At 45.0% G+C, this 26,980-nt stretch overlaps 1 protein-coding gene across 28 annotated transcripts in view; it reads left to right on the top strand.

Moving 5' to 3' along the window:
- The window catches only part of AKAP13 (A-kinase anchoring protein 13), a 217,589-nt gene extending 192,171 nt beyond the window's left edge, over positions 1-25,418 (top strand). For 11 of the 28 annotated variants that reach the window (XM_072043421.1, XM_072043417.1, XM_072043414.1 and 8 more), the window contains 22 exons: positions 524-590; positions 1,408-1,473; positions 2,166-2,301; positions 3,201-3,313; positions 4,332-4,478; positions 4,972-5,222; positions 5,849-5,974; positions 6,082-6,199; positions 6,743-6,991; positions 9,174-9,250; positions 10,588-10,769; positions 10,856-10,938; positions 11,302-11,481; positions 12,127-12,285; positions 13,469-13,537; positions 14,432-14,502; positions 15,029-15,073; positions 16,219-16,269; positions 16,664-17,113; positions 18,810-19,122; positions 19,416-19,541; positions 19,974-25,418. In XM_072043421.1, coding sequence (XP_071899522.1) covers positions 524-590; positions 1,408-1,473; positions 2,166-2,301; positions 3,201-3,313; positions 4,332-4,478; positions 4,972-5,222; positions 5,849-5,974; positions 6,082-6,199; positions 6,743-6,991; positions 9,174-9,250; positions 10,588-10,769; positions 10,856-10,938; positions 11,302-11,481; positions 12,127-12,285; positions 13,469-13,537; positions 14,432-14,502; positions 15,029-15,073; positions 16,219-16,269; positions 16,664-17,113; positions 18,810-19,122; positions 19,416-19,541; positions 19,974-20,023 — 3,129 coding nt within the window. In that variant the 3' untranslated portion in view covers positions 20,024-25,418. The remainder of the gene's footprint in view (positions 1-523; positions 591-1,407; positions 1,474-2,165; positions 2,302-3,200; positions 3,314-4,331; positions 4,479-4,971; positions 5,223-5,848; positions 5,975-6,081; positions 6,200-6,742; positions 6,992-9,173; positions 9,251-10,587; positions 10,770-10,855; positions 10,939-11,301; positions 11,482-12,126; positions 12,286-13,468; positions 13,538-14,431; positions 14,503-15,028; positions 15,074-16,218; positions 16,270-16,663; positions 17,114-18,809; positions 19,123-19,415; positions 19,542-19,973) is intronic. The other 17 variants (XM_072043427.1, XM_072043440.1, XM_072043435.1 and 14 more) reach the window with 10 other exon arrangements.
- Positions 25,419-26,980: the final 1,562 nt, after the last annotated feature.

The raw sequence follows: 26,980 nt of genomic DNA, 5'->3' as shown, positions 1-26,980 counted from the left end.
AAATAAAAAAAAAAAACAAAAACAATACATCGCTGTCAAAATTCAGGGGTGCCCTGCACTCATAAATGCAGTCTCTCTTAGTTTTTGAATGCTGCATCCTGTAATGTGGCATCATGTGTATATATAATGCATAATGACATTTATTAAATATGTATGCTGTTTGTATGAGTAATATACAGAATTTGGACTTGTTCCAAATGTGAGGAGCTTCTTCTGAGGTATGGTTCTCCAAGCTAATTCACACAATTATGAAGAAAGTAAGAAAATCTCCTGCATGATTTTAGTTGTTCTCTTCAGTAGTCAGCCCTTCTCTTTCTTTTTACTCTTTACTGCACATTTCTCCATATGCTATTTTCTGATTGCAACCACTGTAGCTGCTGAAGGTCACGCTGCTATATGGAGAGGAGAAGTAATCTGTTCTGAGGGATTCAGAAAAAAACCAAAGATTTTAAATTGTAGTTATGTGGCACAGCCCAATGGGAGAAGAGAGGAAAAATTACAGTGAATTTCCTTTTTCTTTCAGCCACAAAAAGGAATGTTGCAGGCACATGATACCTCTTCATTACCCACAGTAACCATGAGAAACAAAAGTAAGAAAACTTCCTTTACCTCTGTTTTGTTGATGGTCTGTATCTTCTGTTCTCAACTGTTGTAACCAAGTAATATTATGAAAGATAAGCACTTAAAAAAGCAGGTTTGAGAGCATTTTCTCTGCATGGTGAGCAATGTTTGGGATGTCAGAAGTTGTGCTAAAGCTGCACAGATGGTTTATCTGCTCTCTGCAGTGGCCCTATAAATTTAAGCAAATGTAAAGTCACGTCAAATTTGGAATAGCTGCCTGGCTGCTCTAGCTTTCTGATGGCCTACAGCTGAACACTCTGCAAAACCCAGAAGATGCAGCCTATGTTCACATGTCTGGCAGAAAAAGAATAGGAGGAGTATTGTATTAACAGAAGCTCTTAAGCTTAAAAGTTGAGAGGATGTTTGTTTAAAAAATACATTTTTTAATCAAATAGTCTTATGCTTTGAGGAAGTAAAAATAGAAAGTTTAATTTTGAATGGGAGTGATGCTGACAAAATGTTTGTGGCTGCGCTGAGATGTATGCTGTGCTGCAGAGCTACCCAAAGCAACGGATGGCAAGGAATAGGAATGAAATAGTCCACATAGGTTTAGTAGCATCCTGATTAGATAAACTTCTTTAGGGGTAGCTTGTAGATCACTATATGGAACCACACTGTGTGATACAGGCATACACACTGTGGTTTTTGTCATGAAGTTCAGAAGTATTGCTCCAGAAACCAGAAATTTATTTGAAGATGGGAAAATCTGAAATTAAGATGGAAATGTTAGTCAAAGTTACATGATGATATGAGATAAGGATTAGTGATTCTCTGTGGCTTGTGCAGGTGGAAAAACCTATCTTAAAAGGAAGCAGGAAGATGGATGTAACTGTAGGATCTCCTTGCCTACAGGTATTTGAAAAAATAGCTCAGTAGATTGCTTCATGTGATCATTTATCGAAAAACTTTAAATTTGGTTTCCAAAGTATATGTTTCTGGACTTGCAGATTCCACCCTGCTCTTTTAGATACAGTGCAGTCAGTTCAGCACAGGCATCAATGTTCTTTCCTGCCTGAAACACAGCAGTGCTTAATTTGCTAAGAGCTCAGTCTCTGCTTTTCTGCGTAGGAACACTGCTGGACTTTGAAAATACCACAGGAAAAGATAACAGTTAACGAATTCACTTTGGCTGTCTTTCTATACAGCAAAACTGAAACTTAAACATATTGGGTCTAAAGAGGGTAAAGTTTTCCAGATAACTCTGATCACTCATGCTGCATTAATAACATACATGATGTCTGAATTTTGTTTAAAAGTATTTGAGGAACCAATTCTCACATTTTATATTTGAGGCAAATTCCAGAGTGCATAGGGACTTTGCTTTGACCAAGTCCTGCCTTGACATACCACAAGAGTGGTTAGGGAGACGCAGAAAGCTCAGGCTTCCCTGCAGTTAGGGCTGTATCTAACAGCCACTGATCTCCCGACAACAACTCTAGAGAGAAACGGAAGTGAATTTTAAAGCCTGGTTTCATTAAGTCATCGTTGCTGCAGCTAACAATGCAGTCGCACGAGCTGACTTTTCTCTGACACTTCCCTTGCAGGTTCACAACCTAAGGAGCGTCCTCGTTCAGCAATACTTGCTCCTGATGAAAACACCGTCACCTCGATATTCAATAACAGGAGATCCCAACAGACTACAGCGCTTTCAAAAAGTGTCTCAATACAGAACATTGCAGGGTAAGGTTTCTGCCTGTGCACGTGAGTACTTGGGGATTATCTGATGCTGTAAGCGTGGAGAAATTCAGATCTCATTAAAATAAATCTGTGATCTGTGTTAAAGGTGCAAAAGAGGATCACAAAACCAGAAATGCCCGTATTATGTATGATACCATCAGCTTCTTCTGCACAATCAGATTATCTGTGTTAGGTTTAGTTGTGGCATGAGGTCAGAGGCATCTGACTTGGCCTGGTTATATCCAAGGTCACTTCAGAGTGATGCTCTGGGATCCAGGAAGAAATTCTTGCCTTGGGCTTGGTGAGCACACATTTTCCCAGCTCAAGTATAACATTAACTTTTGTGTCTATAATGATAGGGTGGATGCACAGAGCTGCAGTCTTCATGGTGATTTAGGAATGCATTATACATAATTAATTACAAAAACAGAAGTAAATTACGTTTATGGCTCCTATACTACCTGCATATTGAGCAATTGTACAAACAGGGCTATAGCATGGACTGGGATTTTCTGATCTTGCTCAGAGCAACAAGTAGTAAAGACTCTTGGATAGCCTTTTGTATTACATTTTTGCGCTGTCTGTTCCAATGAGAATGAGGATGGGAAGTGACAGTGTAAAATGGAAAGGAGTGAAAAGGAGCTTCCCAAACGATAGAACCTAGGGGTAATTCCATATGGAAGAAGCACTGTCATTCAGAACTGTAGGTCTTACAGCTTTCTGAGTCCTGATGTGTAGCTGTTAGGAAATAATTAATACAAATACACTTCTGTACCTAGCTTTGCAAGACTTGCTTTGGTTTTCAGCTTGTGTTTAAAAATGCATTCCTCTGTGTACTTGAAAAGCCATGTGGCTGACTTTTTGAAATCATAAACAATGTTTTGTGTTCTGTTCTTCTGCAGAGTTGGGAATGACGACAGCTTAATACACACTTGGAAATTTCTGTCCCAGTCAACAGACTCTTTACATAAAATCAGCCGGGTGAATGAATCCATGGAATCACTAGTTGATGAAGGTAAAGCATCCCCGTGGTATTTATAGCAGCAGAAAGGTCTCAGTGCTGCTTTCCAGAAATAGAAAACCTATGTTGTCATTTCAGCACAAGCTTTTCTCTTTAATGGACAATTATAGTGCATTTACTGTAACGTTAGTATATTAGAATGATAAACTAAAACAAGGCCCCACATTGTAATTTCTTCAGCATGTTGAACTGTGGGAAAGCATTAAGAAGGTTTCAGTTACAGTTGAGTTACTTGGAATTTAGCTTGAGGACAAACATTTCCTCTTTTGTTTTACTCCTCTGGCCTGTTCATACAGCCACATATTTTACAGTCTTTACCTTTTTCATGCTGATATATATGTTGGTTTTTTTTTGTTTCCCTCCCCAGGGTGGGGAGGGAAAAATGCTATTGCTTAGTTTTGTGGTTTTAAAAGTGAAATCATTTAAATTAATTTCTTAACTTTATTTTTATACATGAGGCTTTCTAGGATATAATCAGTATTCTTACATCTTAGCCAATATTTATCTGAAAAAAACAGAATTATATTAATTTAATAAGGGCTAAACAAGACCATGCTGGTGGAGACAGAGAAAATTTCCCATTGCTCCATAATTGAGCAGTCTTTCTTAAAGAGGTGGATGGATGCAGTAGTTTGCAGATCTACTTGCATCAGTTCTAGCTTTCTAAGCATGACAACACAGCCTTTACATAACTCTAAGTTCTCTTGTTTTATTGATGTAAATGAAGGAAGACAAATTACACGTTGTATGTTAAATAATCCCTTCTCTTTTATCAGAGCTAGAATTTGGTCTGCATGAAAACTGTGAATTAGCAAATAGCTTTTAAAAGAGCTTTTTATAATCAAGTCCTTATGTGGTATAATTTCATCTTACCATTTCTGTATTAGTGAAGGGGAAAGTGTATAATGTCTGTGGTATAACAGAGAGACAGCCTAAATGTAAATAAACAGACAGGAATCACAAATGGGGTAAGTTACCCACATCTTCGTGACATTTACATTGCTTTGTGAAGGTGCAGACATGAATGAAGGACAGCTGATGGGAGACCTGGAACTAGATTCCAAGCTGTTGGAGGCAGAGTCCTGGAGCCAAGTAGTGGACAGCAAGTTCCTACAGCAGCAAAACAAAGATGTTGTCAAACGGCAAGATGTCATTTATGGTGAGGCATACATGGATGTTCATTTTTCACTCATTTTAGATGGTTTCTTAATATACTTATGCTAATGTATTTGGGAAACGTCAAGTCAGTGACTAAGAACATTGATTTTGATTGCTTTGTGGCCAAGATTTAATTCCTGAAATTCTTAGAAACTGTGTGTTCTGTGAAAACTTCATCTTTCTGCCTTTTGCTTACCTGGAATCCATCAAAAAATAAATAAATAATAGAAATCGCTTCTTCCCATTTGGCTCAGTTACAGCACAGCAGCTAGATAGCAAGTCGTCACCTCCCTGATTCAAGAGCCATCCTGCATGGCAGAAATGAATTATGTTGAGGCTGGCAGAGAATTACCTGACATTAAATTTTCTGATGCCACTTACAGAAGTCCAGTTAGCTCACTTGGAAGAGCTTTCTAGTGACAGCTTTTCCTTGTACTTTACACCCAAGTGTTCTGCTGTGACCTTGTTTTTGACCCTGTTCTCATCCTATGCAGAGCTAATGCAGACAGAAATGCATCATGTTCGCACCCTGAAGATTATGAATGATGTATACAGTGCAGGGATGTTGAAAGAACTGCAGTATGATCAGCAAATTGTGGACAAGATCTTTCCCTGTCTGGAAAACTTGCTGCATATCCACAGTCACTTCTTCCAGCGGATTCTGGAAAGGAAGAAGGAGTCATTGGCAGACAAAAGTGAAAAGAATTTTGTTATCAAGAGGATAGGTGACATCCTGGTGAATCAAGTAAGCTGTTGAAAATAACTTGCATTTCTTAGAGCATAGCTGGAAACCAAGCACTCCTGTCTTCTTGCTCCTCCTCTTCTACTTGTTAGACAATCACAGCTGATGGCTCTTTGCACTTCACACACAACAATCTCTGCTGCTTTTTTAAGCACTTTTTGCTTTTTGAGAGGAAGGTATAGTTATGAAAAATTATTTTGTTTATTTTATGAGAGAGAGTAGCATTCCGTAACAGGCTCAAAATGGTTTGACCCATAGGTGGGCAGTGAAATGTGCACAGTGTGTTTCTTGGCTGAGTTACTGACCTGATATTTAACTTTGAGTAGGTCCTTTTACTTTTCTTTATCTGTGTTTTCTCCTTTCCTCCTTTCATCTACCTTGCCCTCTTTTGGCTTTTAAACCCTGTTGAGGTAGAATCCCAGATTGTGTATTAAGTGTGAATGTGGTGAAGTCACAAGTCAGTTCTTTACTTCTTTAAGAACTGAATTTGAAAAGTCAGTTCTTAAATCTTTAGAGATTTAAATAGTTGGTTCAGAAGACTTTGGACTAATTTGTTTTCATAAAGCACTGCTGGGATATTGCACAAACAGCTCAATAGAAGTTGGACCTTTGTGTCTCGTGTCTTTCAGTTCTCTGGTGAGAATGCCGAGCGAATGAAGAAAACATACGGCAAATTCTGCGGACATCACAATGAGGCAGTAAATAATTTCAAAGATTTGTACTCAAAGGACAAGAGGTTTCAGGCATTTGTCAAGGTAGGACCTGGTAAAAGAGAGACAGTTGATAGGAAAACAAATATTTTCTTTCTACATTCTGATAGACGTTGTGCTACAAAATTGAAATTTTCGTCTTTGTTCCTTAGAAAAAAATGAGCAGCTCCCTGGTGAGACGTCTTGGGATTTCTGAATGTATCTTGCTGGTAACACAAAGAATCACAAAATACCCAGTCCTGTTACAAAGGATACTGCAGTACACCAAAGGTAGGACCAGTTCCTCTTTTCTAAGTCTGTATTTACTCATCCAGTGTAAATTTCCTGGATCCTTATCCACTGAAGTTAATTTTCTTATGATTGGCTGACTAATCTAATCATTATTGTCTCACACTGCTGTATTGAGATAACTTGAGTTTTATATCTCTGGTTAGGATTAGTTGTTCAGGTGCCTTGGTTTGGTTGATATGTCTGTCTTTAGCTAATTATGGAGCAACATGCTTAGAGTACAAAGTCTCCCAGTTTGCTTTTTCTGTGTAATGGCTAAAATATGTGGTTGGTTTGTGTATTTCATATCTACTGTCTTGTATACAAAGTGTATTGGAACAGCCTCCAACCTCAGCCCTCCATGTGAAAGGTTTTGTGAAGCTTTCTTTAGGGGGGGAAATGCAACCTGACATGGGAAAATATTAAAAAGTTATAATGCAGGAATTTGGGAGGGAGAACATGAAGGAGGGAAGGAAGTAAAACTGGGAAGTTAAGAGTCCACGAGGATGAACTCAAGTGGAGATGTTTCTCTCTCTGTTTTCAAAGAAAATGAAGTGGAACATGAAGACCTGACTCAGTCATTAAACCTTGTTAAAGATGTGATTGCTGCAGTCAATAGCAAAGTCAGCAACTATGAAAAGAAAACACGTCTTGATGAGATTTACAACCGGACAGATAGCAAGTCCATCATGAGGATGAAGAGCGGTCAGATGTTTGCAAGAGAGGACTTGCGACATCGGAAGCTCATCCGAGATGGGCCTGTTTCACTGAAAAATGCAGCTGGACGGTTAAAAGGTAAGTCTGCTGCAGGGGCCACAGATTGCCTTCCCTCTTTGTAGGATTGCTCCTCGGACTGGCATCTCCAATGCTTACCTGTTCGTCTGCTATGAGAGGTTTTGACAGCAGCTTTCCCCGTGCTGCATACTCTGTTTCCATCGCAGTTTTTCCAACACCTTGTGCTGTTTCTGAGGTGACTGATAGCTGCTTTTCCACCTGGTTACCAGACACCTGTGGAAGATGCAGGCTGCAGTGAGGTGCTCGGGCAGTCTTTGGGCCAGGAGGATGCTGGGGCTGCAGTTGTCTGGAGCAGTGAGTCAGATCTCTGTGGCAAAATACGCATGTACAGCGATTCCAGGAAGCGTGCTTGCTGAATACGAAACCCAGCCTCAGCTTCCTGGTGACTCTACCCGCCAGCAGCCCTGTATCTCCTTTGCTGCCCAGGCTCAGCGTTACCTATCCCAGTTTCACTAGGCCTTCAGGTGTCCCGGGCATTTATTGCTTTTGATGCAAGCTGCTCAGGAGAGGCTGGGGAGGCTCTGGTGGCCCTGCAGCTGCCTCTTGCTTGGTTACGTGTGTGTCTATGTTTTCTTGAATTGCTTTTTGTTTATCATTGCATGGAAACAGTTTTTCTAAAGTGCTGTGCTCTAAAGTTCTCGACATGGCACTGAAGTTCTTTACTGAGTTGAGCACTAAATCTTCTAAGCAGGCAGAGCTTTCTTAGGGCTCAGCAGGAAGGCTGGGCTTTCTTTCTTGCAGCTGATTCCTTTTTGCTCCCAGCATCAGCTGATTACAGCATGGTACTTGGGAATGAATGGAGATGCATAGTCTGGTGATGTGCTGGGCAGTGAGGCAGTGATAGGCGAAATTCCAGATCAGATAGGATTTATTTTGAGGTTTTGGAAACAGGAAGTTTACAGATGGTTTCCAGGCTCCCAAGATTCCTATTGATTTTAAATGGTGGATTAAGCAACTTCTGCTGTGATTGTGAAATCTTTTGATAAGTACAGGCTGCATTTGCATTTATAAGTCATAGAAATGCCTCGGTCTGTAGTGCAAGCTCCCAGGGAAAGCAGGTCCTACAGACAAGCAGCAGAGCCCCGTAGGAGAACAGCTGGTTCCGATACTTAGGCTATTTTGTGGTATTTTAAGTGGAGCAGAGAGAGAAATTTAGAACTTTTCTTGGATGTTTTTAGTGTTTCCCCTTTTGCAGAGTGCGCAGAAAATACAGTGATAGAGAAGAACAGAGTCAACAGCTGACTTATTCAAACCTCCCAGAGCTTTGAGTTCATTTTGCAGCTTTGATTAAAGTTTGGTGGATCTTTTTTTTTTTTTTTTTTTTTTTTTCTGAAAAGGATCCTGTCTTCCCAAAACAGAATGGAAGGGAAGAACCCATGGGATGACTTCACTTTTTGGTTTGCTTCCTGTCTGTCACAAGATTTCCCAAGTACATTACACAAAAACTCTTTGTGCTGAGGGGTATGGGTGGGGCCTAATGCTTGGTAGTTACAGTGCAACTTCATGATATGTCATTAGGAGACTTGGAAGGCTGTATGCGTACTTTGGGAAAAGCCTGTATTCTGATTTAAGATCCTCACTTTGCTTGATATTACACTTCCTTTTCCCATGAAAGAAAGCCAGGTCCTGCATCTCATGCAGGGCTATGTTGGCTCCCCTTGGAGTCAGCAAGGCTTGTATTTGTCTGCGAGCAGAATTAGTGGTGGCTCCTGAAGTCAGTATTTCCTGGGAAAGAAACTGCAGCTGACAAATGTTGTTGTTGCATGATAATTTACACTCCCCAAACTACTCATCAAGAGAACCATAAAACCCCAATCTTCCTGTGCAGATACTTTGCTCAAGGGCTAAAATATTGATTGTCTGAGAAAACAGCGCTTCTACTCAGTAAACGTCACTCGCTTTTGCTGTTACACCGTGTCCTACCTGTTAGGAAGCTTGTGGCTGGAGAGGAGCCCTCCCACCGAGGTGAAGGCCCTGCATGTTTCCTAGGGCAGCTCGGCGTTGCACAGCAGCACGGCCTGTCCAGGAGCAGTGCCTGCCAACCAGCAGATCGAGCAGCACTGCAGGCTGACCCAAAACCAGCCCTCACGCTCCCCAGCGGCCACAGCACTGGTGTTATTAAAAAATAAATCTGTTTAGGAGTGTGTCGCATGCTTATATTGGTATTCTTTTCCTTCTGCAGAAGTCCAGGCTGTTCTCCTCTCTGACATGCTCATATTCCTGCAGGAGAAGGACCAGAAATATGTCTTTGCCTCACTGGTAAGGCTTCAACCTTTTCTTCCCCCTTGCTTTCCTGTGAGAGAGACCCTTGATATGTGTTACTCGGTAAAGCCAGCCGTTGCCTGCTAAACAGCCTTGTTTTCCTGCTTATAACTGTTGAGCAGGCTCCTTTCTTTGTGATTGGAAAGCATGTCTTTTTTCCCCACTTCCCCCACTCACGTTGATTTCTGCAGTGCCTTGGCATTGCTGATAATTGGCCTTGAAAATCTGCCTGCCACTCGATACACGTACTCATTTTCAGTCTGAGCAAACTGAAGCAGTGATCCGGGGGGAAGGAGAAGTAAGGGGATAACATAAACATTGTAAAAACAAATCTTAGCAGAAGCTGATGTCCTATTATGAACCGCTGTGGAGGGCAGGGAATACCACTGCAGTAAATTCAGTAGTAAAGCTTACAAATAAGCTTTGTCAGAAGAACATATTTGTAATTCAAGAAACGAAAACCACTCACTTTTGAAGGCAAGCCTCCTAAAGACTAGACACACTGACCTGCTAGAGAAAGTCTGGTACCTCATTGGGTCTGTTTTGGCTGTATCTTGCAGACTTGGTTTAGACTAGGTAAATGTTGTGTCCTTTTTACCCTTTGAACATTTTGAAAGCTGATAATCTGTTATTCTAGTTCCATCAATGAGCTGCACAAATGCAGGGCCCTACATAGAGAGGGCTGATACCAAATCACCTGAGTGTAGCATCCTGTAAAATGCACAGAGGTGCTCACTCGTGGTGGTGACCCAGAAGCAAAGGGACATTTTAACCTAGGCAGGCTGATTACACAGAGACCAACCATAGCACACAATAAACATCCTTTTATGTACAGGTCTGGTCCATCGCAGGAGTCAACTATGAGCTTCTAAGAACAGGAGGGGTTTTGTGGGGTTTGAAAATAAGGTGTTATTCCGTCCTACGGAAAGATTGTGATGATAAGGTGTGTAAGCAGCTGCTAGCAAGCTTCACTAAGTTTACGGAGCTGTGATACTAATGACAGAGTAGAGAGTGTGGGCGGGAGTAGATGAGATCAAAGGTCTGCTGGAGATAGAGCAAAATATGGTAGAGTTTGCAAAACCACAAATTCAATTTTAAATTACTTCCCTGTTGAAATAGAACAAGGTGAAATTGCTTTTTCTGGAGGAATAATGGAGGAAAACAAGCCTTTCCCCGTTGTGTGACCCTGTCAAAATGCTATAATTTTTAATTAGCCAGTAGCTTCAAATAATGTTTACAACCTGAGAGAGGCAGCTGTATTGGTAATGGGACCTTCTGAATGTTAGTTCATATCTAACTTTTTGCCCTCCTCACCCATTTCTTTCCATCTGAAGGACCAGAAATCCACTGTGATCTCTCTGAAGAAGCTGATTGTACGAGAAGTGGCTCACGAAGAGAAGGGTTTGTTCCTGATCAGCATGGGTGTAAAAGATCCTGAAATGGTGGAAGTGCATGCCAGCTCCAAAGAAGAGCGTAACGGGTGGAAAGAGATCATTCAAGACACAATATACACAATGTAAGCTACCAAGCTGCTCTGGAAAGGCGGGTGATACAAGTAGTCGTGTCCTGGTACTTATTGAGATGTGTCTCTCTCCCATCCAGGGATAAGGATGAAGATGAAGGAGTCCCTTGTGAATCTGAGTTTGAAAAGAAAGTGTCAGACACGAGAGTCAGGGCACTGAAAGGTAGGAACCTGGAAACTGCCTGGGACAGAAGGGGAGAGCTTGAAAATTGTTCTGAAAAAAATTACATCAGTTGTCATGTCAGATTTTGTGACTCTTTTTCATATGCATGGTTGAGCTATGACTTCTTTGAGAACGATGAGGACCCTGAATCCAGCAAATAGTTGCAATCCCTGTTTACACCTCACCTTGTTTGCATTAGAATTTTCTGAGCCTGATGGGTGCTGTTGCTGTGCAAGATCGAGCCATGGCACAGTTGTGTCATCAGGTTCCACTAGATGGGGCCAATATCTCAGGAATCACTCTGCTTCCTTGCTGAAGCTTTTATTTTCTGTCTTCATCTCCGTTTTCTGTTCACCCCCACAGAACAACTTCATCAGAAGGATAAGCAGATCCTCGTCCTGCTGGAGGAAAAGACCAAGATCTTCAGGGACATGGCAGACACCTCTGCTCAAGAGGACATGCCAGGCTCCAGACTGCTCTTCAGAGCCAACACTGAAGAGGCACCAAAAGGCGAGGCCATTATGAAAACTGCAATAAATGAAGGTGAGCAAGTCAGTGTAACACATTAGTTACGGTAACCAGTACGCCTGCCTTCAGTGAATACATCAATTCTCAAACACCATTTTTGCAGAGGAAACCTTCTTATTCCCAGTGAAAGAATAATAACGTAGATCAGGAGATATTGCTGCTTACAGTATTGTGTCAGGGACAGGTAATGAGGATCAGGAAAAGAAGCAGGTATTGGTGGCTGTTGAAAGAAGGCAGAAAAGAAGTCTTAGCACAGTGAACAACCCTGCATTGAATCTGAGCTGGGATCGGGGCAGCCCAGGATTTCATACTTGTGTGAAAAGCGGACCATACTGTATTTTGTTGTGCTTCAGGCAAAGCAAGGATTGAAGGGGACTCAGATTCCAGCAGGCATTTTCAGTACCTGCAAGGAACAAGCCAGTCTGTTGGCAAGGTTACATGAAAACTTGAGGAACTTTTCAGTGTGATTTTTGGAAAGGGTAAAAATTACTAAATGCTGTTGTCAGAGTGAGTTTTTGCAGGGGGGGCACGTACTGTTCATGTCATTGTCGTAGAAACATGAGTTCTTAGTATACAAAAGCATGTGAAGGTAGGGATGAAAATAGCTCAGAAGCCTGAGGTGGTCTTTAACAGAGATATTTCTGCTTTTTATCCTCTCAGTTGAACTGCTACAAGACCTGGTAAACAGGAGCTTGGGCTGTGCGCTCGGGCAGCAGGTCAGCACCACCATTGACCAAGAAGGAGTTGGCCCCATCTCTCTTCCTAGAAGGGCAGAAACTTTTGGAGGATTTGACAGTCATCAGATGAACGCGTCCAAGTGTGAGTAGTTACATGTGCACACAGCACCATTTGTTAATGATATTTAATGTCATCAAGTTCTCTTGCTTCTGAAGGACTTCAGCAGCTGGTGAATTTGGATTTCCCTGCTCTTCTGCAATACCAATAGATAAATTAAATATCGGATTAAGAAAAAAGCATAGGTACAGGTAGAATGGTAGTTGTTGAGACCCCACAGCTATATGAGGATTAAACATCTGAACTCTTTGCTTCTCTCTCTCCATGTTTTTTTAAATCATTCTTCCTTCTGCATTTCTATGCCACATGAAAGCATTTTTCTTGTTAGATTAGTTTCTTCATGATCTTCTTACTGAAGTGTCCGCAGCTCTGTTCTTCATTCTTCAGTTATCTTCCAGCAGGAGCCTCCTCGTGCTGCTGCATTTGCAAATGGACAAGAATATTGCTGAATCCAGCACCTTCTCTCCTGGCTGCGTTCTCCATGCATTTGTGTTCCACATACAACTGCATGTGTTATTCCTGCAATTAAGTCTCTCCCAAGCTAATTAGTGAATATTTATTTCAGCTGCATAGTTGGCTGCTTCCCAATGCTCGCTTTCTTTGCCCTAGTCATCAGAAACTTCCCTGTCCTCAAATTCCTTTCTCTGTGGTCTCTCTCACACTCCCAATACAGCCAGTTTTGCTGTGCTAGTGTCTGTCTCAGCACTGGGATCGCTGGACCCCATCTGACCTCCTGCATTAAAGGAGCAGTGTTAGCTCCAGACAGTCAGACATGAGAAGTATGTGGAGATTTTCCCAGCTATTGGAAAGCTGCAAAGCTCTCAACGGGCCTTGTCATCATAATGACAAATACATTCACACTGAGGGCTGGAGAGGGTTGGTTAGGGCTGTGCCTCGCTCTGTCGCAGTGATGAATGGGACAACCTCAGGCTGCTCGCTGCCCAGCACTCCCCCTTGCACCCTGTTTTTGTTGTTTTTTGGTGTTTGTCATTGTTGTTGTTTTTCTAGAAATAACCCCTGTTGAATGAGATTATAACTCAATAGTTATAGGTTCTTGGGAGATTTGGGGAAAAGAAAGCAGGGTGTGTTTGTTCAGCTGTGGGCCAGGAGGCATGAAACCTGGGTTTCATCTCCAGTTCTTCTGTTCACAACCTGTGCAACCTTGGGCAAGGCTTATAACCAGACTCCCCTTCGTTCTCCCCTCCAGCAAAGCAGAAGGGAGGTGTGTCCTCCTGCAGAGAGGTGGAAGGTCCCAGGACGTGGCGCAGGAGAGAAGGTCTGTTAGGAGGATGTGAGGGTCAGCCTTTCATAGCAAAGCCTGCCTGGAGGGTGGCGGGGGGAGAGGGGCCTTGCAATAGGTACTGTGTCCTTCATGCTGCTGCAAATCCAGGTGTAAGTCAAGTCCTGTGTCGTTAGAAGAGAAGCAAGCAGGGAATTTCCCCATGGACTGCATCTCAGCTGGCAGAGGGAAATGTGGTCTTGGCAAGAGCTGGTGGACCAAAGAGCTTTGTGACTTCTTCACATGCTGCGAGCAGAGAGAAAGTGTTCTTGGGCACAGAAGGTGGAGGGCTGCATCTTGCTTGGCTCAAGTCAGTTCAGTCCTGCTTGGGAACACTGATGTGAGCCATGCAGGGAGAAGCCAGAAAGAGAAGTCCAGTGTCCCTTTGAAGATAAAGGTTTCTGATAACCAAGGCAGTGGAAAAATTGTTAGCATAAAATTACACACCAGTATTGCACAGCAGTCTAACCCAGCTGTAAATTGCCTTTGGACAGAGAGGCATTGAAACTGTATCTGCAATAATATACCCTGAGATTGTATTGTTATTTTTCTCCATCTGCTCTTATTCTGCCTCATAACTTCTCAGCTAATGTTCTTTTGGAGTAGAAAACAGTCTGGGGGCTAGACAGAGCACAAGCTAAAGGTGTGTCATCAGCACATTGTTTGAAACCAAAGTCAATCCTCCTCTGAATTCAGATCCCCCCTTTTCTGGTGGAGCCGACAGGTTCTGTATATGGAGGGAGCAAATGCATTTAGTTAAAGTGTGAAGAGCTCTCTGGCCCCTGTTGTGAAACATCTCGGTTCCCTGTATTAAATTTCTCAGACACTAGCAAGTTCAGCTGTGGCCTAAAATGCTGAATAACCAGTTTCAATGCTGGCTTCTTCCTTTAGGTGGAGTGAAGGATGAAGGTGACGATGCTCAGGACCTTCGGAGAACAGAGTCAGACAGCATTTTAAAGAAGGTATCACTTGATTTATCTGTCTGCTACCACTCTGAGTTCAAGAGAGTGACAATTCAAGACTTGAAAAATGCCTGAATTTCTTGGCAACTAGATGTATCCTAATAAGTTAAAATAAAATTGTATGTATGGAGTCAAAAACGCTTCACTGTAGCTAAAATCCTGACTTGAAAACCATTTCAGATATGTAGTATTCCTTTGTGGCAGAGGTTATCTACCATCTGTCTGCAGATCAGCTAAAGCATGTGTTTAATTATGCATCATTATTGAAATGACAAGGTCAGATATAACCTTGCACCTATTCTTGCTGTGGATTGATTCATCGTGTAACTCCAAAATGATACCTAATTAACATTTGATTTGATACAATTTTAACTTGCCTAAAAAACATATATGAATTGTCCCAGAATGAAACATGGAGGTGGGGAGTGGGGGGTGTTTAATGTGTCTGTCATTAGTTCAGCTTCAGAACACATTTGCTGTGATTTCTCATTTGTCCTCATATTAAGTCTGTGTGATCTTTTCATAGGGTGGAAATGCTAATCTGATGTTCATGCTGAAAAGGAATAACGAGGTAAGAATTGATTCAGTTGCTCATCTGCTTCCTTCATTTAAGTGACAAGTGAATTTGTCTCAATAGGTGATAATGCAGAAGAAAATACATTATTTAGCTGAAGCGCGTGTAGATGTTTAAATACATTAAGCAGAACCCACTGTGTCATTTATTTGTTTAACCTTGGATGTTCAGACAGGGAATTTGCTGATTGTCATCTGCTTGCCAGCAGGATGGTATGTGCTGATTATAGGCATCAAGGGTTAATTACCACTAGGATGCGCAGGACTGTATTTATTGTGCATCTGCAGACAGAGGCAGTTTAATTTTATGTTGCAGGTGCAGTGAATTGGGGCAATTAGATTTCTATTCTCCCTTTGATACACATTCATAACTCCCAATTAGCATTAAAGGCAGAATGAGAAGCTGTTCTCTTAGCACTGGCTAGCACACCACTATTGCAAACACTGCTGTGTTTTTTTCATTTTAAAAGTAATTGGTGGATATATGAGATTCAGAGAATATTTTAGCTGGCCTGAAAATACATTTTGGAATAGGGCATCACTCCAGGGTGGCTTGCTCTTGGCTCTGTGGTGATGCACGATGTATTCACGTTTATCTGTGTGTCTGCTGCATAGCAAGTTTCCTTGTCTATTGACAGGGGGGCTTGTACAGGTCAGCTGGGGTGGAAGAGGGCAAAAAGCATGCATTCATTTTAAGATTTTTTCTTTGTCCGCTCCTGGAAGTTATTTCCTTGAAATTTCAAAGCAAAAATTCCAGGTTTCATCCCAGTTCCTCTGTTAATGCTGTGGGAAGTGGTTCACAGAGACAAGCCAGGAGATCCCATGAGGTCTGTGCAGTGTTTCTGCACGTTCCCTCCCCATAGCTGGGTTGTTCAGTGACCGTGTGCTGGGCTGATGGCTAGGCCACTGAGGACTTTAATGCCAGGCTCCTCTGAGAGGTGCCCAAGGGGGTACATTTGTGGCCAGGATGTGTACCAGGGGATGATACAGTTGTTGCAGGTGAAGAGTGAGAAAAGCAAGAGTGTAGAGGGATGGCCGTGCAGCTTCTCAGGCTCACCAGTGGGTCACAGTGGAAGAGGAGGGTGCTTTACTCATGCCCTGGCACCAAATGGGTCTAATAGCAACGCTTCTGTTTTCTTGCAGCAGGTTCTCCAAAGCATTACCAGCCTCCATAAGCTGCTCAGTGCTTTGCAGGTAGGCTGGCCTCTCATCCCACTTCTGCATGCCATGTGCCCAAGCTGCATCCCACCAGGCAGTAACAGCGACTTGCGCTTCACCCCCGTCTCTCCGTCCCCTTCTCCTTTCATATCCACGTGTGGCCAACTACCCTGCAGCCAGCTTGTGTTCAGCCTCCTGGCGCAGCAGTAGGAATTAGCTGCTGCCTGGCAAACCGGTGCTCCCCTGTATTTGGGAAGCTGCCGGGGGAGGTTTAGACCTTGATCATCAAAGCTGCCACCGCAGCATCCTCCAGCAGCCCATTGGCAGTGCTGAGCAGTGAATGTGGTGGATGAAGACACGATTCAGCAGCGTCGTGAGCTGCTCAGTGTGGAAAGGGCACTGCAGTCATGTCTCCCTCCTTCCTTCCTAGGGTGTTGTCCTGCAGCAAGACACCTACATCGAGGACCAGAAGCTGGCCCTGAGCGAGAGGGCCCTAACCCGAAGCTTCTTCCGCCCGACCTCACTGCTGGAGCAGGAGAAGCAGCGCAACCTGGAGAAGCAGCGCCAGGAGTTCGCCAACCTGAAGAAGCAGCAGGCGCAGCACCAGGAGGAGAAGCGGAGGAAAGAGAAGGAGTGGGAAGCACGGGAGAACCAGCTGACGGAGCAGGAGGCCCAGCTGGCCCAGCGGGAGGAGCAGGTCCAGAGAGGGTGGCAGGACCTCGAGCGGGAGCGGGAGGAGCTGCAGGTGAAGAAAGCCGCCTACCAGCTCGACCTGGAGAGGCTTCGTACGGCCCAGAAGCAGCTGGAGAGGGACAAGGCGCAGCTCAAGAGAGACATGGAGAGATTACCTCAAACGTGGTTGGAGACAGACCACAACCAGGTAAATGCTGCCAACAGGCAGGCTCCTGGGGGAGCTGCGCTCTGCAGGGAGCTCCCTGCCGGCTGCCGGGCTGCCTGCCCTGCAGCAGCAATAACCTGGCTCAAGCCCAGACCTGGATACGTGGGGCCTGATGTTTAAAACTGGCTCTTTCCTTGCACACGATGGGCAGGGCTGTGTTTTGCCAACACATTGCCGCCGAGCTCTGCCCATATCCCGATGCCTCTGGTTGGCAGACGGCTGCAGGGAGGTGACTGGCGCACGGGGAAGACGCACTGGGACATCCAAGGTGTAGCCTTTCACATTCGTCCCCCGTGGGTTTGGCTTTGTGCAGCGTTGAGGCAGGTGAGAGTTCGTTGTCAGAAACAGCCCACGCCTTGCTGCTCACCTGCACCCTGCGGCTGCCTCGGAAGCCACTCGCATGGCCCTGTGGAGGAGTGGTAACTGCACGGCAAGGCCTTGTTGTTTGCAGTTCCTGTGCTTATGTCAGTCCAAAAGTGTCCCAGGTATCCAGCAGAGAGATGGACATTGGCCCTGTCCTAAAAAGACCAGGCATTTGCAGTCTGGACATGACCCAGCAAGCAAAGGTCACTTGCTCTGGTGCCGAGAGGCGTCTGGTATCTGACTGCCCAGCACGAAAAAGAAAAGCTCAGGCACGAATCCTCTTCTGTACTGTGCATTTTTTAGCACGAGGTTTGCTCTTTATTATCGTGCTGCAATCTGACAGAGGAAAGCACACATCAGTTTGCAAAACACAGGCTGCATTTGAACCTTGAGCCTGCTGTTGATCGTTTGTTTGTTTATAACTCACTAATTTTGAATGCAATTTGCTTAGAGCTGTAGCGAAATTAGTTTGTAAACGCTGGATTGCGGAATGGAAATGATTTTGGGTGCCTGAATGGACTAATTGCGGAGCTCAGCAGTGAGCTCTGAAAAGCAAATCACCGGGGGAGTGCCTGCTCCCTCCCACCCCACCCAGATCAGGCCAGAAGCTCCCCAAGCACGCGGCGAGGCTGCCGCAGCATCAGGCATACGGAGGCGTGCTGGGGGCACTGATGCGATGGGAAAGGCCGAGAGGTAAAATAACTGAGGCCTGGCGGATCAAGGGAAGGAAGCACCTTCTCGAGGCGGGCACCTCGCTGACAGTTCAGAGCTATTAATAGAGGGTTTGGTGAGGCTTTGTGGAGCTGCTGTTTTTGATCTTCCCTTTGAATGCGAGGGCTCAATTATACCCTGAGACAGGCGTTGGAAAAAAATCAGGAAAATGTTTTGCTTTCATCTTTTGCTTGGGAAGGCTTCCTTCGCCACATGCCTCGCCGGTGCTGCGCGCTGGCGTTCCCTGCCCGGAGAGGCACGCTCCCCCTTGGCCTCCTGCCACCATCTGTGTGCGCGAACAACGCCGGGTGAGTCTTGGTGGGGAGATCTTAGAGAATGTTTGCCCTTGGCTTGTTGACACATAGCATAGTACATGTAGGAGCAAAAGATACTGGAGCGTTACTCTCTGTATGCATCATTTCTTCGTCTTGAGCAGAAAGGGCTTCTTCTCTGATGGCTTTGCCAGGATGGGCTTTGCTTTTGAGGTGGTGAATGGGCTGGATGTTCACAAGACCAAGCTGTGTTTTCAGAAATACCTCTCCTATCCGGACTCTCCACTAGCTTCTTTCCTACCCCAGTGAAATTCATCTCTTTTCTTTTCTAGGTGTCAAATACCCATGAGAAACTTGCAAGAGTCTCCTCCCAGTCCAGCATTGAAGACTTCTCCAAGCAAAAGAGCCCTTCCCTTCCTAAACAGGGGCACTTTGATGCAGAACTGTCTGTCTCCCCCAAAAGGAACAGTCTTTCAAGGACACACAAAGAGAAAAGCACTTTCCATTTGCTTAGCACAACAAACCAGACTAACAAGGCAGCTGAGGAACAGCCCCAGATGCCTACCCGGCTCTTCAGTTTATCCAAACCAAAGGAGAAAAAGGATAAGAAGAAAAAGGGCAGAGGACATCGCTCCCAACAATCTGGTGAGTGCCAGGAGGTCACAGATGTGTTTTCAGGGTCACCGAGGGGGCATTTCCCTCCTGCCAGAGAACTTCTGGAAGCCATCTCACCTAAGTGGAGATGGTAACAGTGAGGGATGGAGAAGATCAGATGTGATGAGTCAATTCTCAGCTTAAAGCGATCTTCTCTATGGGCTTTTCTGCCTGCTCTGCAGCCCCTGGGGTTGTTAGAGGGACATGCTTGGCTCCCTTTTCCTTCCCTTCCCTGTCTTGTTCTGAGCAGCTTCCACAAACTGGATTTTCCCTGTACTTTTCAGCTTGCTCTGCTTCAAAGAAGAGAATGTCCTGCTTCAGTGCATGTGCTTTCAGAAGCTGCTGCTGGAATGGTCTTCGATGTTGCAGCCTCTCCAGCATTGCTGACAGTTCTAGCTCTATTATAGTTTGTAAGCAATACCTACAAACATTCTCGTGGGCTCTCCCTTCCCCTGAGCTGGTCTACCATGTCTCTTGAGCTGAAAACACAAAGTTGTTTGTTTGTTTGTTTATTTGTTTGTTTGTTTGTTTTTTCCCCTGGCAGTCCCCTTAGGACTCAGTTCTGCACCTGAAACCTCTTGCCCACATGCAGCTTGATCTCACACTCTGAGATGGCCAGCTGATCCATGTTAACTCACACAAGTTTTCCAACTTGTGCCTGGGAACATTTAACAATTCCAGGCTCTAATTTCATGATAGTTCCTTGGGAACTGGACATCTTCCAAGGTCCCTAGTGGATTGGGCAGAGAGCAGGGCTTCCCCGTGTCTGAAGTCCTGCTCTGCCTGCCATACTGCTGTATTCCCTTAGTGAATCCCACCTGTTGTTTTTTTTTTCCCCACAGATTCTCACTCATCAGAAGCACCTCCAGAGGGCGAGGAGATCTTCTGCTGAGCGTGGATGGCACCATTGGTCACTCTCAGCTTTGGTACAGTGGACATCTCCCTGCCTACTCCACAGCACGCTGCTCGTGCCTGCATCTGACAAGCATCTGGAGGTTTTAAATAAAACAGGTTATGAAAGTTTTTATGTGGTCGGAAGGGGCCTCTCTCCTCAGTTTTGCATGAACTCACGTTGCAGAGGCCGACCGCATGGCAAGTGGTACCATCTCCCTGTGCAAACCTCGCTTCCGATGGATTGGGCTGGATGGTTTCTGTCTGTTCACACTGCTGAAGGATGGGAGAACATAGCCTTAAGGGGTCTGTGCCTTCAAATTCCCCTTTTCTGGGGAAAGTAACCAAAACCAAGCATTTAGCAAAAGATTGGGACTTCACAAATGGTGCGTACACACTGGCATATCTAGAGATACTGTACATATCCATCTCTGGATCTGTGTATCCACTGGGATGTGCTCACAGTCTGTTCAGCCAAGCTAAGCTCGGCCCATGGGGACAGACGACGACTTTCAGGGAGCGTGCAGATATTAAATATCTCGCCCTTACTGCTCCAGCTGTAACACCATGGGCTCGCACGCCCCTCTTGTGCCCATGGAACGGACCGTGGGGTTTCGGAAAGGTACCGCACGCCAGGGAGCAGTTACAGCATGCAAAATGAAAATTCAAGAAACAAATAAAATTGGAGGTTTTTCCAAAAGCTTTCTGTGGGGCAGAGGAGTTACATGTCACACTGTTTCCAAAATCAAGCAGAACCTCTTTGGGTGTATTTAAAACAAGGCAGAAAAGAGAAATTTGGGAGGCTTGTAAGGCAACCCCGGGAAGCCAGAGCAGATGGTGGTCAAGTGGGAACAACTCTAAGCAACTTTTTTTTAGCAGTTTCTGAGCTACGGCTCGCTGTTTCCCATCTCCTACGTAAAGATGTATTTGTTTTGCTGGGATATATTTCTCCAGTTGCATTTGACATCCCTTCATTACAAGCCTGATGACTGGAGAGATGGCTGGAAGTCTGCTTTTAGGGACCTTTGTTCTGTTGTTTGTATTTTTCTTCCCCTGCTCTTTACATTACCACGAGGCTTATGTTTCTCTGGATTTTGTCAGCTTCTCCAGCTTGTTTCTAAGGCAGAACAACAACAATTTCGGAGCACTTCAGTGAGATGTCACAGGCCAGGGGGCTGAGTGCTGTGAGCAGAGTGAGCTCCGAAGAGGCAGCTCTTAGTTCCTATTCCTGTACGATGCCATGCACTTATTAACTATTTCTGGGGAGAAAAATATATTCTTGTGAACAAAAACATTGTGTGAAGGGTCCAAAGGCCCAGAGTGCCTTTGCCAGGTCCGTTTCCGTTGCTGTGTGGTCTGTGGTGGACGAGTCCATGTCTGTGTCACCATCAGCAGAAGGGGAAGGTTCAAGGATGGCTCTTGGTGCCGACTGCGAGATGTTTATACAGCTGGGGACTGCAGGGATGTATCCAGCGGGGGAAGAGAAATGCAGCAAGCCAATTTATTTTATTTTTTTTTCCCAAATTATTGTTCTTCCAAACCCTCTCAGGGGAATTGGCCTGGTGGATTTGTAAATGGTTATTAGACTTTATCAACTTCAAAATAATCCAAGGGTTTGCTCAGAGTTCGAAGCTGTCAAGTGCATTTCCTTTCCTACTAGTTTTTCTTTAAAGAAAAAGAATAATTCTTTAGTTGCACTATTGTTTGATTTCAATTTGCTCTTTAGCTTCTCACAAGCTAGTAACACGCAGCAATTTTCAGAGTTCAGTGCTAATGAGTATCAGCAGTGTTGATGGTGAGGTGGATGCTTAGACTGGTCTGTCTTGGTCAGTGCAGGAATCCCAAGCCGCCTGCTTGCTTTTGAAGCTCTCTAAACTATTAAGATGAAAAAGACAAGAAAGAAAGAAAAAAAAAAAAAAAGGAAAAAAGGAAAAAGGGTTGAGATTTATTGATTTATTTTTGTTTTGCTTTTTTAATGTTATTTGGTGCTTGTTCTTACTTGCAAGCAGGGCTTGCAAAAATATTTATCTTTCTGTTTATTTGAAAGAGTTCTTTTTTTAAAAAGAAGTTTACTTGGTTTTATTTTTTATTTTTTTTTATTTTGCTTTTGTTTGGGGAGAGCAGTCTTGTTTTTTTCTTCCCTTTTTTGTTTTGTTTGGTTGGTGGGTTGTTTTTTTTGTTTGTTTGTTTTATTATTATTTTTATTTTCTTACCAAGAGATTGGTAAACCCCATATCTCCCTGGTTCCTATAAAAACAGGGTTTGGGCAGTGCTGCTTAGCAGCCTATGCCATGTCCAGAGTTACCCAATTTCAACTGAGAGCTTTCTTTAAGGCAGAACATCTTCGGGCCAGAAAAGTCTGGAAAGAGAAGTGGTGACTTCAGACAGGACTCCTCCTATCAGTTAGTTTCCTTGTCTAAATATTTTCCTTAGGTTTGCTTCTCGGAGGCAAAGGGAGAGCAAAGCACAGCCTCCTGCAGTGATGCGAGGCTCCGGTCGATGTCCAGGCAGATTCAGGCAGCTCTTCTTGACCAGGAAGGAGGCATGTGCTGGTCTTGTGGTGGTTTCTTCTCTACAAGAAGAGCACCTGTGTAACCAGGTGACTTCTGTCCCGCTATTTGTACCTCTGTGCAAATGCATGTGCCAAGCTGAAATTTTTGGAAACCAACCCAGTGCATGGCTCATCCTCTGTTGTATAAACAGAGATCAGGTCCCTGGTATTTCTGAACATTCCTTGGCATCTGTTATAGCCTTTGCCACTAGGAGCTTTTCTTTTCTTCCCACTGTCCTTTCCCCAGCACATCCTGAAGTCACAGTGCAGGGAAACATCCCTGGGCTCTGAGAAGAGCATGAAAAGGGACACGTGGGGCCAAGTCTCTGCCTGCTCTGACCGTCTCTTCTGACCTGTGCAAACCAAAACGAGCATCCAGTGCCCTGAGTGAAAATAATATTTGCTACGTGATCTCCTTAGGTCCCCATGGTTCCTTGTCTTAGAAACCACAGGCTTCAATCAGGGCATACTGATGAAAAATATTGCATATGAAAGCTGCTTGTGTCTTAAATTCTGGTGGGCAGACCTTTGTCCCTCAAGGATGTACATGGCTGTATGATTCACTGGTTTTGGAATGAAGCCTTCACTCCCACGCTGCTTCCTCCTTCTTTCACCTTTAGGAGGTGAGGGCTTGTTTTTATCTCCTTAGCCTTCTCTTTCTTCCCTCTCAGGTTTTCTTTGGAAAGGCTTGGCATCAGTTTCCCAAGTCAGATTCCCACTCTGATCCCTGCAGGTTGCCTAAGGTTGTCTGCTACACCACGGTCCCAGTTTTGCAACACCAAAGCCTTTCCTTTTCCTGGCCTTACAACTGCTTTTGCTTCGGTTCCACACTTGGCATCCATCCTGCAGTCGTTGAAAGCGTGTAATTTCCTCAGCCCGGCCTCGTGTCTCATTCCCAGAGCTGGTCCCTTGATCCCACTCAGAGAACCCAAACCCTGTAATTCCTCATGGGTTTCCCGGGACAAGAACAGGTTCCAGGACATCTCAGATGAAGTACAAAAGTGGTCAGTATGAGCTGGGGGTGCCAGGGGACCCCGGCGGTTAGGAAGCAGCTGCAGCAAAGGGTGTGAGCCTCGGTGCAGCTGGATGGGGTTGGCCTTAGCTTCCTTTAAGCGACGTGATCATCTCAGCATGTAACTTTACGTCAGTGTGATGCCTTAAAGCACTTTAAATGGAACTGGTCAAGTCACTTTTCATTTTGGTTACGTGGAGACAATCAGCTGTGTAATTGCCCCCACTCCGCATCCCCTGAGAAGTCCGAGCTGCAGGTAGGCAAGTTCCTGGGCTGGCTTGGTGTTACCCTGGCAGGGGAGGAATTTTGTATTAGTTTTAGAACAAAGTGGGCATGAACACGACTCCAGTCCCACTGCAGGCAGGATGAGCCCTTTCCCCATGGGGAGAACCCAGCAGTGAATTACTCACGAAGCCCCCCAGACCCTCCCACCTCCCATCAGGGCATTTAGGAGAGCAGGCAGGGGCAGGACCAGAGCAATTGGCTTCTGGTGGCCCAGGTAGCCCCCAGGGAGAGCCCACCCCACCACCACCACCTTCCTTCTCTTCACTCCTGGAGTTTGCCCAGTGCTGAAAGCGCAGCGATGCCATTAGCTGGAGCGGATTCATACAAAGGCGAGAGCACCCGTAGAGCCCAATCCTCCTTGCGCCTTCCTTGCTGCATTAGGGTATCTCAGAGCTGTTGCTCAAACACCCAAATCCAGTCCTTCCAAATGTCAGCGGGTCAGAAGAGGTTCATCAGGTGCCAAATGCCAAGGAAGCGATTGATGTAGGCTGCCTATAGCACGGACCAAGGGAGGACTGGGCGGGGGGCACAAGAGAGGGTATCTGCTTAAATCCCACAAAACATTCCTTGTTAACCAGAACTCTGGAAATTTTTCTGCCTGCTGGCCAGGTTTGGGAATTTAACATAATTTAAGGCACCCTTTAAAATAATATTAAAAAAGAAAACTTCCCCTACTGCTCCTGACTCTTGCTTCATTTGTCAGAAGGGGCAGCAATCAGCCACGATCCATTCTTGATCTGTTGACGCAGCTAAGTTTTAAAGGTAGGCAAGCTGAACTGGCCAAATCTCATACACCTCTTGCTCTCGAGTCATGGGAAGCATAACGCTGGCTCCCTTCCCACCTGCATTTTGAGGGCTCGGTGCCCTTTCTTTCCACGTGCATTTCACTGACACTGATGCTTTGCCCAAATATATTCCGCTTCCATCGCTTGGGGGGAGGGGGGGACAGGATGACATCCACTGCTTTGCATACAGCTATGAGCTTTGTATGTATTTAAGCTGTCTATAGGTATCGATCATTTCCATGCTCTGAAGTATTTTACTATTTTCTTTATTGATAGTAAACACTGACTCAGAAAACTCTTTATGTCCAGTTCAGTTCGCCTATGGTTAAAGTTTAGCCTGGTGTTTATTTTGTACTAATACGGAATGCACTTGAGTAATTCCCAGTGAGGAGGTGTATTATAATAACCTGATATACCTCTGCCTTTGGTTTGTTTCTTAAAAAAAAAAAAAAAAGAAAGAAAACAACAAATAAATAATGCTTTGCATTTTCATGTTGAACCCATTAAAAAAAAGTTGGAAAAAAAAAAGTTGAAAAAAAAAAGATTTTTTTAAAAAGAGGGTAAAACCTAATTGCTGTATGTTAATTTGTAATTATGTAAAAAGTGAGCAGGTTATTGACTGTAAAATTCTTCAGTTTTTCTGTAACTTGCCAGAAACCATTAGGGTTTGTAACAAGCTTTTATTTATCTTCCTTTTTAGTTATCAGCATCAACCTCTTGTAAAGTCATTTTTCCTCTAAATAAATTTGATTTTAAGTCCGAATTTTCTGCCCGATTTATTTCCACACCTTTGGTATTTCTGCTGTTGACTTTGTTGCATCGAGGTGAGGGAATAGATGTCACCCTGCCTGCAATCAAATGTTTGCGTTGCTTTTATCACCGGGGTTCCAGCCGGCACCCGTTGCACTCTTTAACTTTCTTTCCTTCTCTTGGAAGATTTACATTTCGCTGAAGGGCACGTGGCCATGATGACATTCAGCTCCTGGTTTTCTCCCCCACAGAGGGCTTTTCATCCTTTTTACAAGAGGAGGAAGTGGAACAGCCATTATCTCAGCCACTTCAGCTCCAAAGCAGGCTCCACGCACCGAGATAAATGGCAGTCTGGTGGCTGCCCGCGCTATCTGACGGCTCGCAGTTCCTGTGACCCCCTGAAATTGCTACGTGTCCTAGCCGAAACCTGGACAGCTCAGGTTCCAGGAGCTTTTATCTCATCCGACTGAGAACTGGAGATGCTCCATCTCACCGAGGGGGTGGAGGCAGGGAGAGGAGGAGGGACTGATGCGCTGTGCTTCAGATATTTCCCCTTCCCCTGGCGGAGGAGGCCCAGCAGCAATGCTGCAGCAGGAAAGGGGATGCTTGAGGAGATCAGACACACGGAGCAAAGCCTTCAGGGCTTTGGTATGAGCTCTCTGGGTGGTGCTGGGCTGTTTCTTACCAGGAGGTAACAAACCCCAGCACCCCTGCAGTGCCCCATTTCCCAGCAGTGTGCAGCACATATTTTTCCCTCCACCTCCCATCAGTGTCACGTACCGATTTTAAAACCTGCACCGTGTCAGTGACCCCGAGCGTGCCCGCTGTCACGAAGCACCCGCTGGGGACAGGCAGCTCCCTGGGCGTGGGGCGGGCGATGAAAGGGCTCCTGTATCTCCGCGGCTGTTCACCGGTCCGCATTTTATTTGCGTTCCCATTCATCCCCGCTCACCCATTTACCAAAGCAAATAAAAGCTTTCACCGCAATGACAGGGTTTAAAGAGAGCTTTCTCCTGTGGGTCCCCTCTGCTCCACGCATGGATTGCCCCCAGAAGCTGCCTCTGGGGAGCATGGGGTGCTGCGGGGGCACGGGCCCTTCCCAGGGAAGGCATTAGCCCAAGCCCTGCAGTAAATGCAGCAGCGCTGATGTACCAGGCTGCTGCAGTACCACGGGCATCGCTCACAGAAGGAGGCAAACTGCCTCTGCAGAGCAGGGGATGGAGGCTCCCACCTCTCCTGGCCACCTGAGTGTGGCAATTTGATTCCCTGTCCACAATTTCACTCCCTGGCCATGCTCTGAGCCATTACAGTATGGCCAAGGTGATGGGACTGATGTTCTCCCTAAGTCACGTGGGTCACCTATTTCAGATGATCCCAAAGCAGCAGTGATGTGCGTCTGAGCATCGCAGTTCCCATGGGCTTGCCCAGCCCCACAGTGCTCAAGGGTGGAGCAAAGCCTACCAGATCCCTGCATGGCCACATCATGGGTCATCTGGACACGGCTGCATTTCCACTGGTGCTTCCCCCTGGAAGGGCTCCTTACACTTTGGTAGGCTTCAAAAGGTGCTTTGCTAG

Source organism: Anas platyrhynchos, chromosome 11 (assembly GCF_047663525.1).
Source record: "Anas platyrhynchos isolate ZD024472 breed Pekin duck chromosome 11, IASCAAS_PekinDuck_T2T, whole genome shotgun sequence".
NCBI classification, from domain to species: Eukaryota; Metazoa; Chordata; class Aves; order Anseriformes; family Anatidae; genus Anas; species Anas platyrhynchos.
The sequence above is the reverse complement of the archived record's forward strand: the minus strand, read 5'-3'. Positions and strand labels throughout refer to the sequence as shown.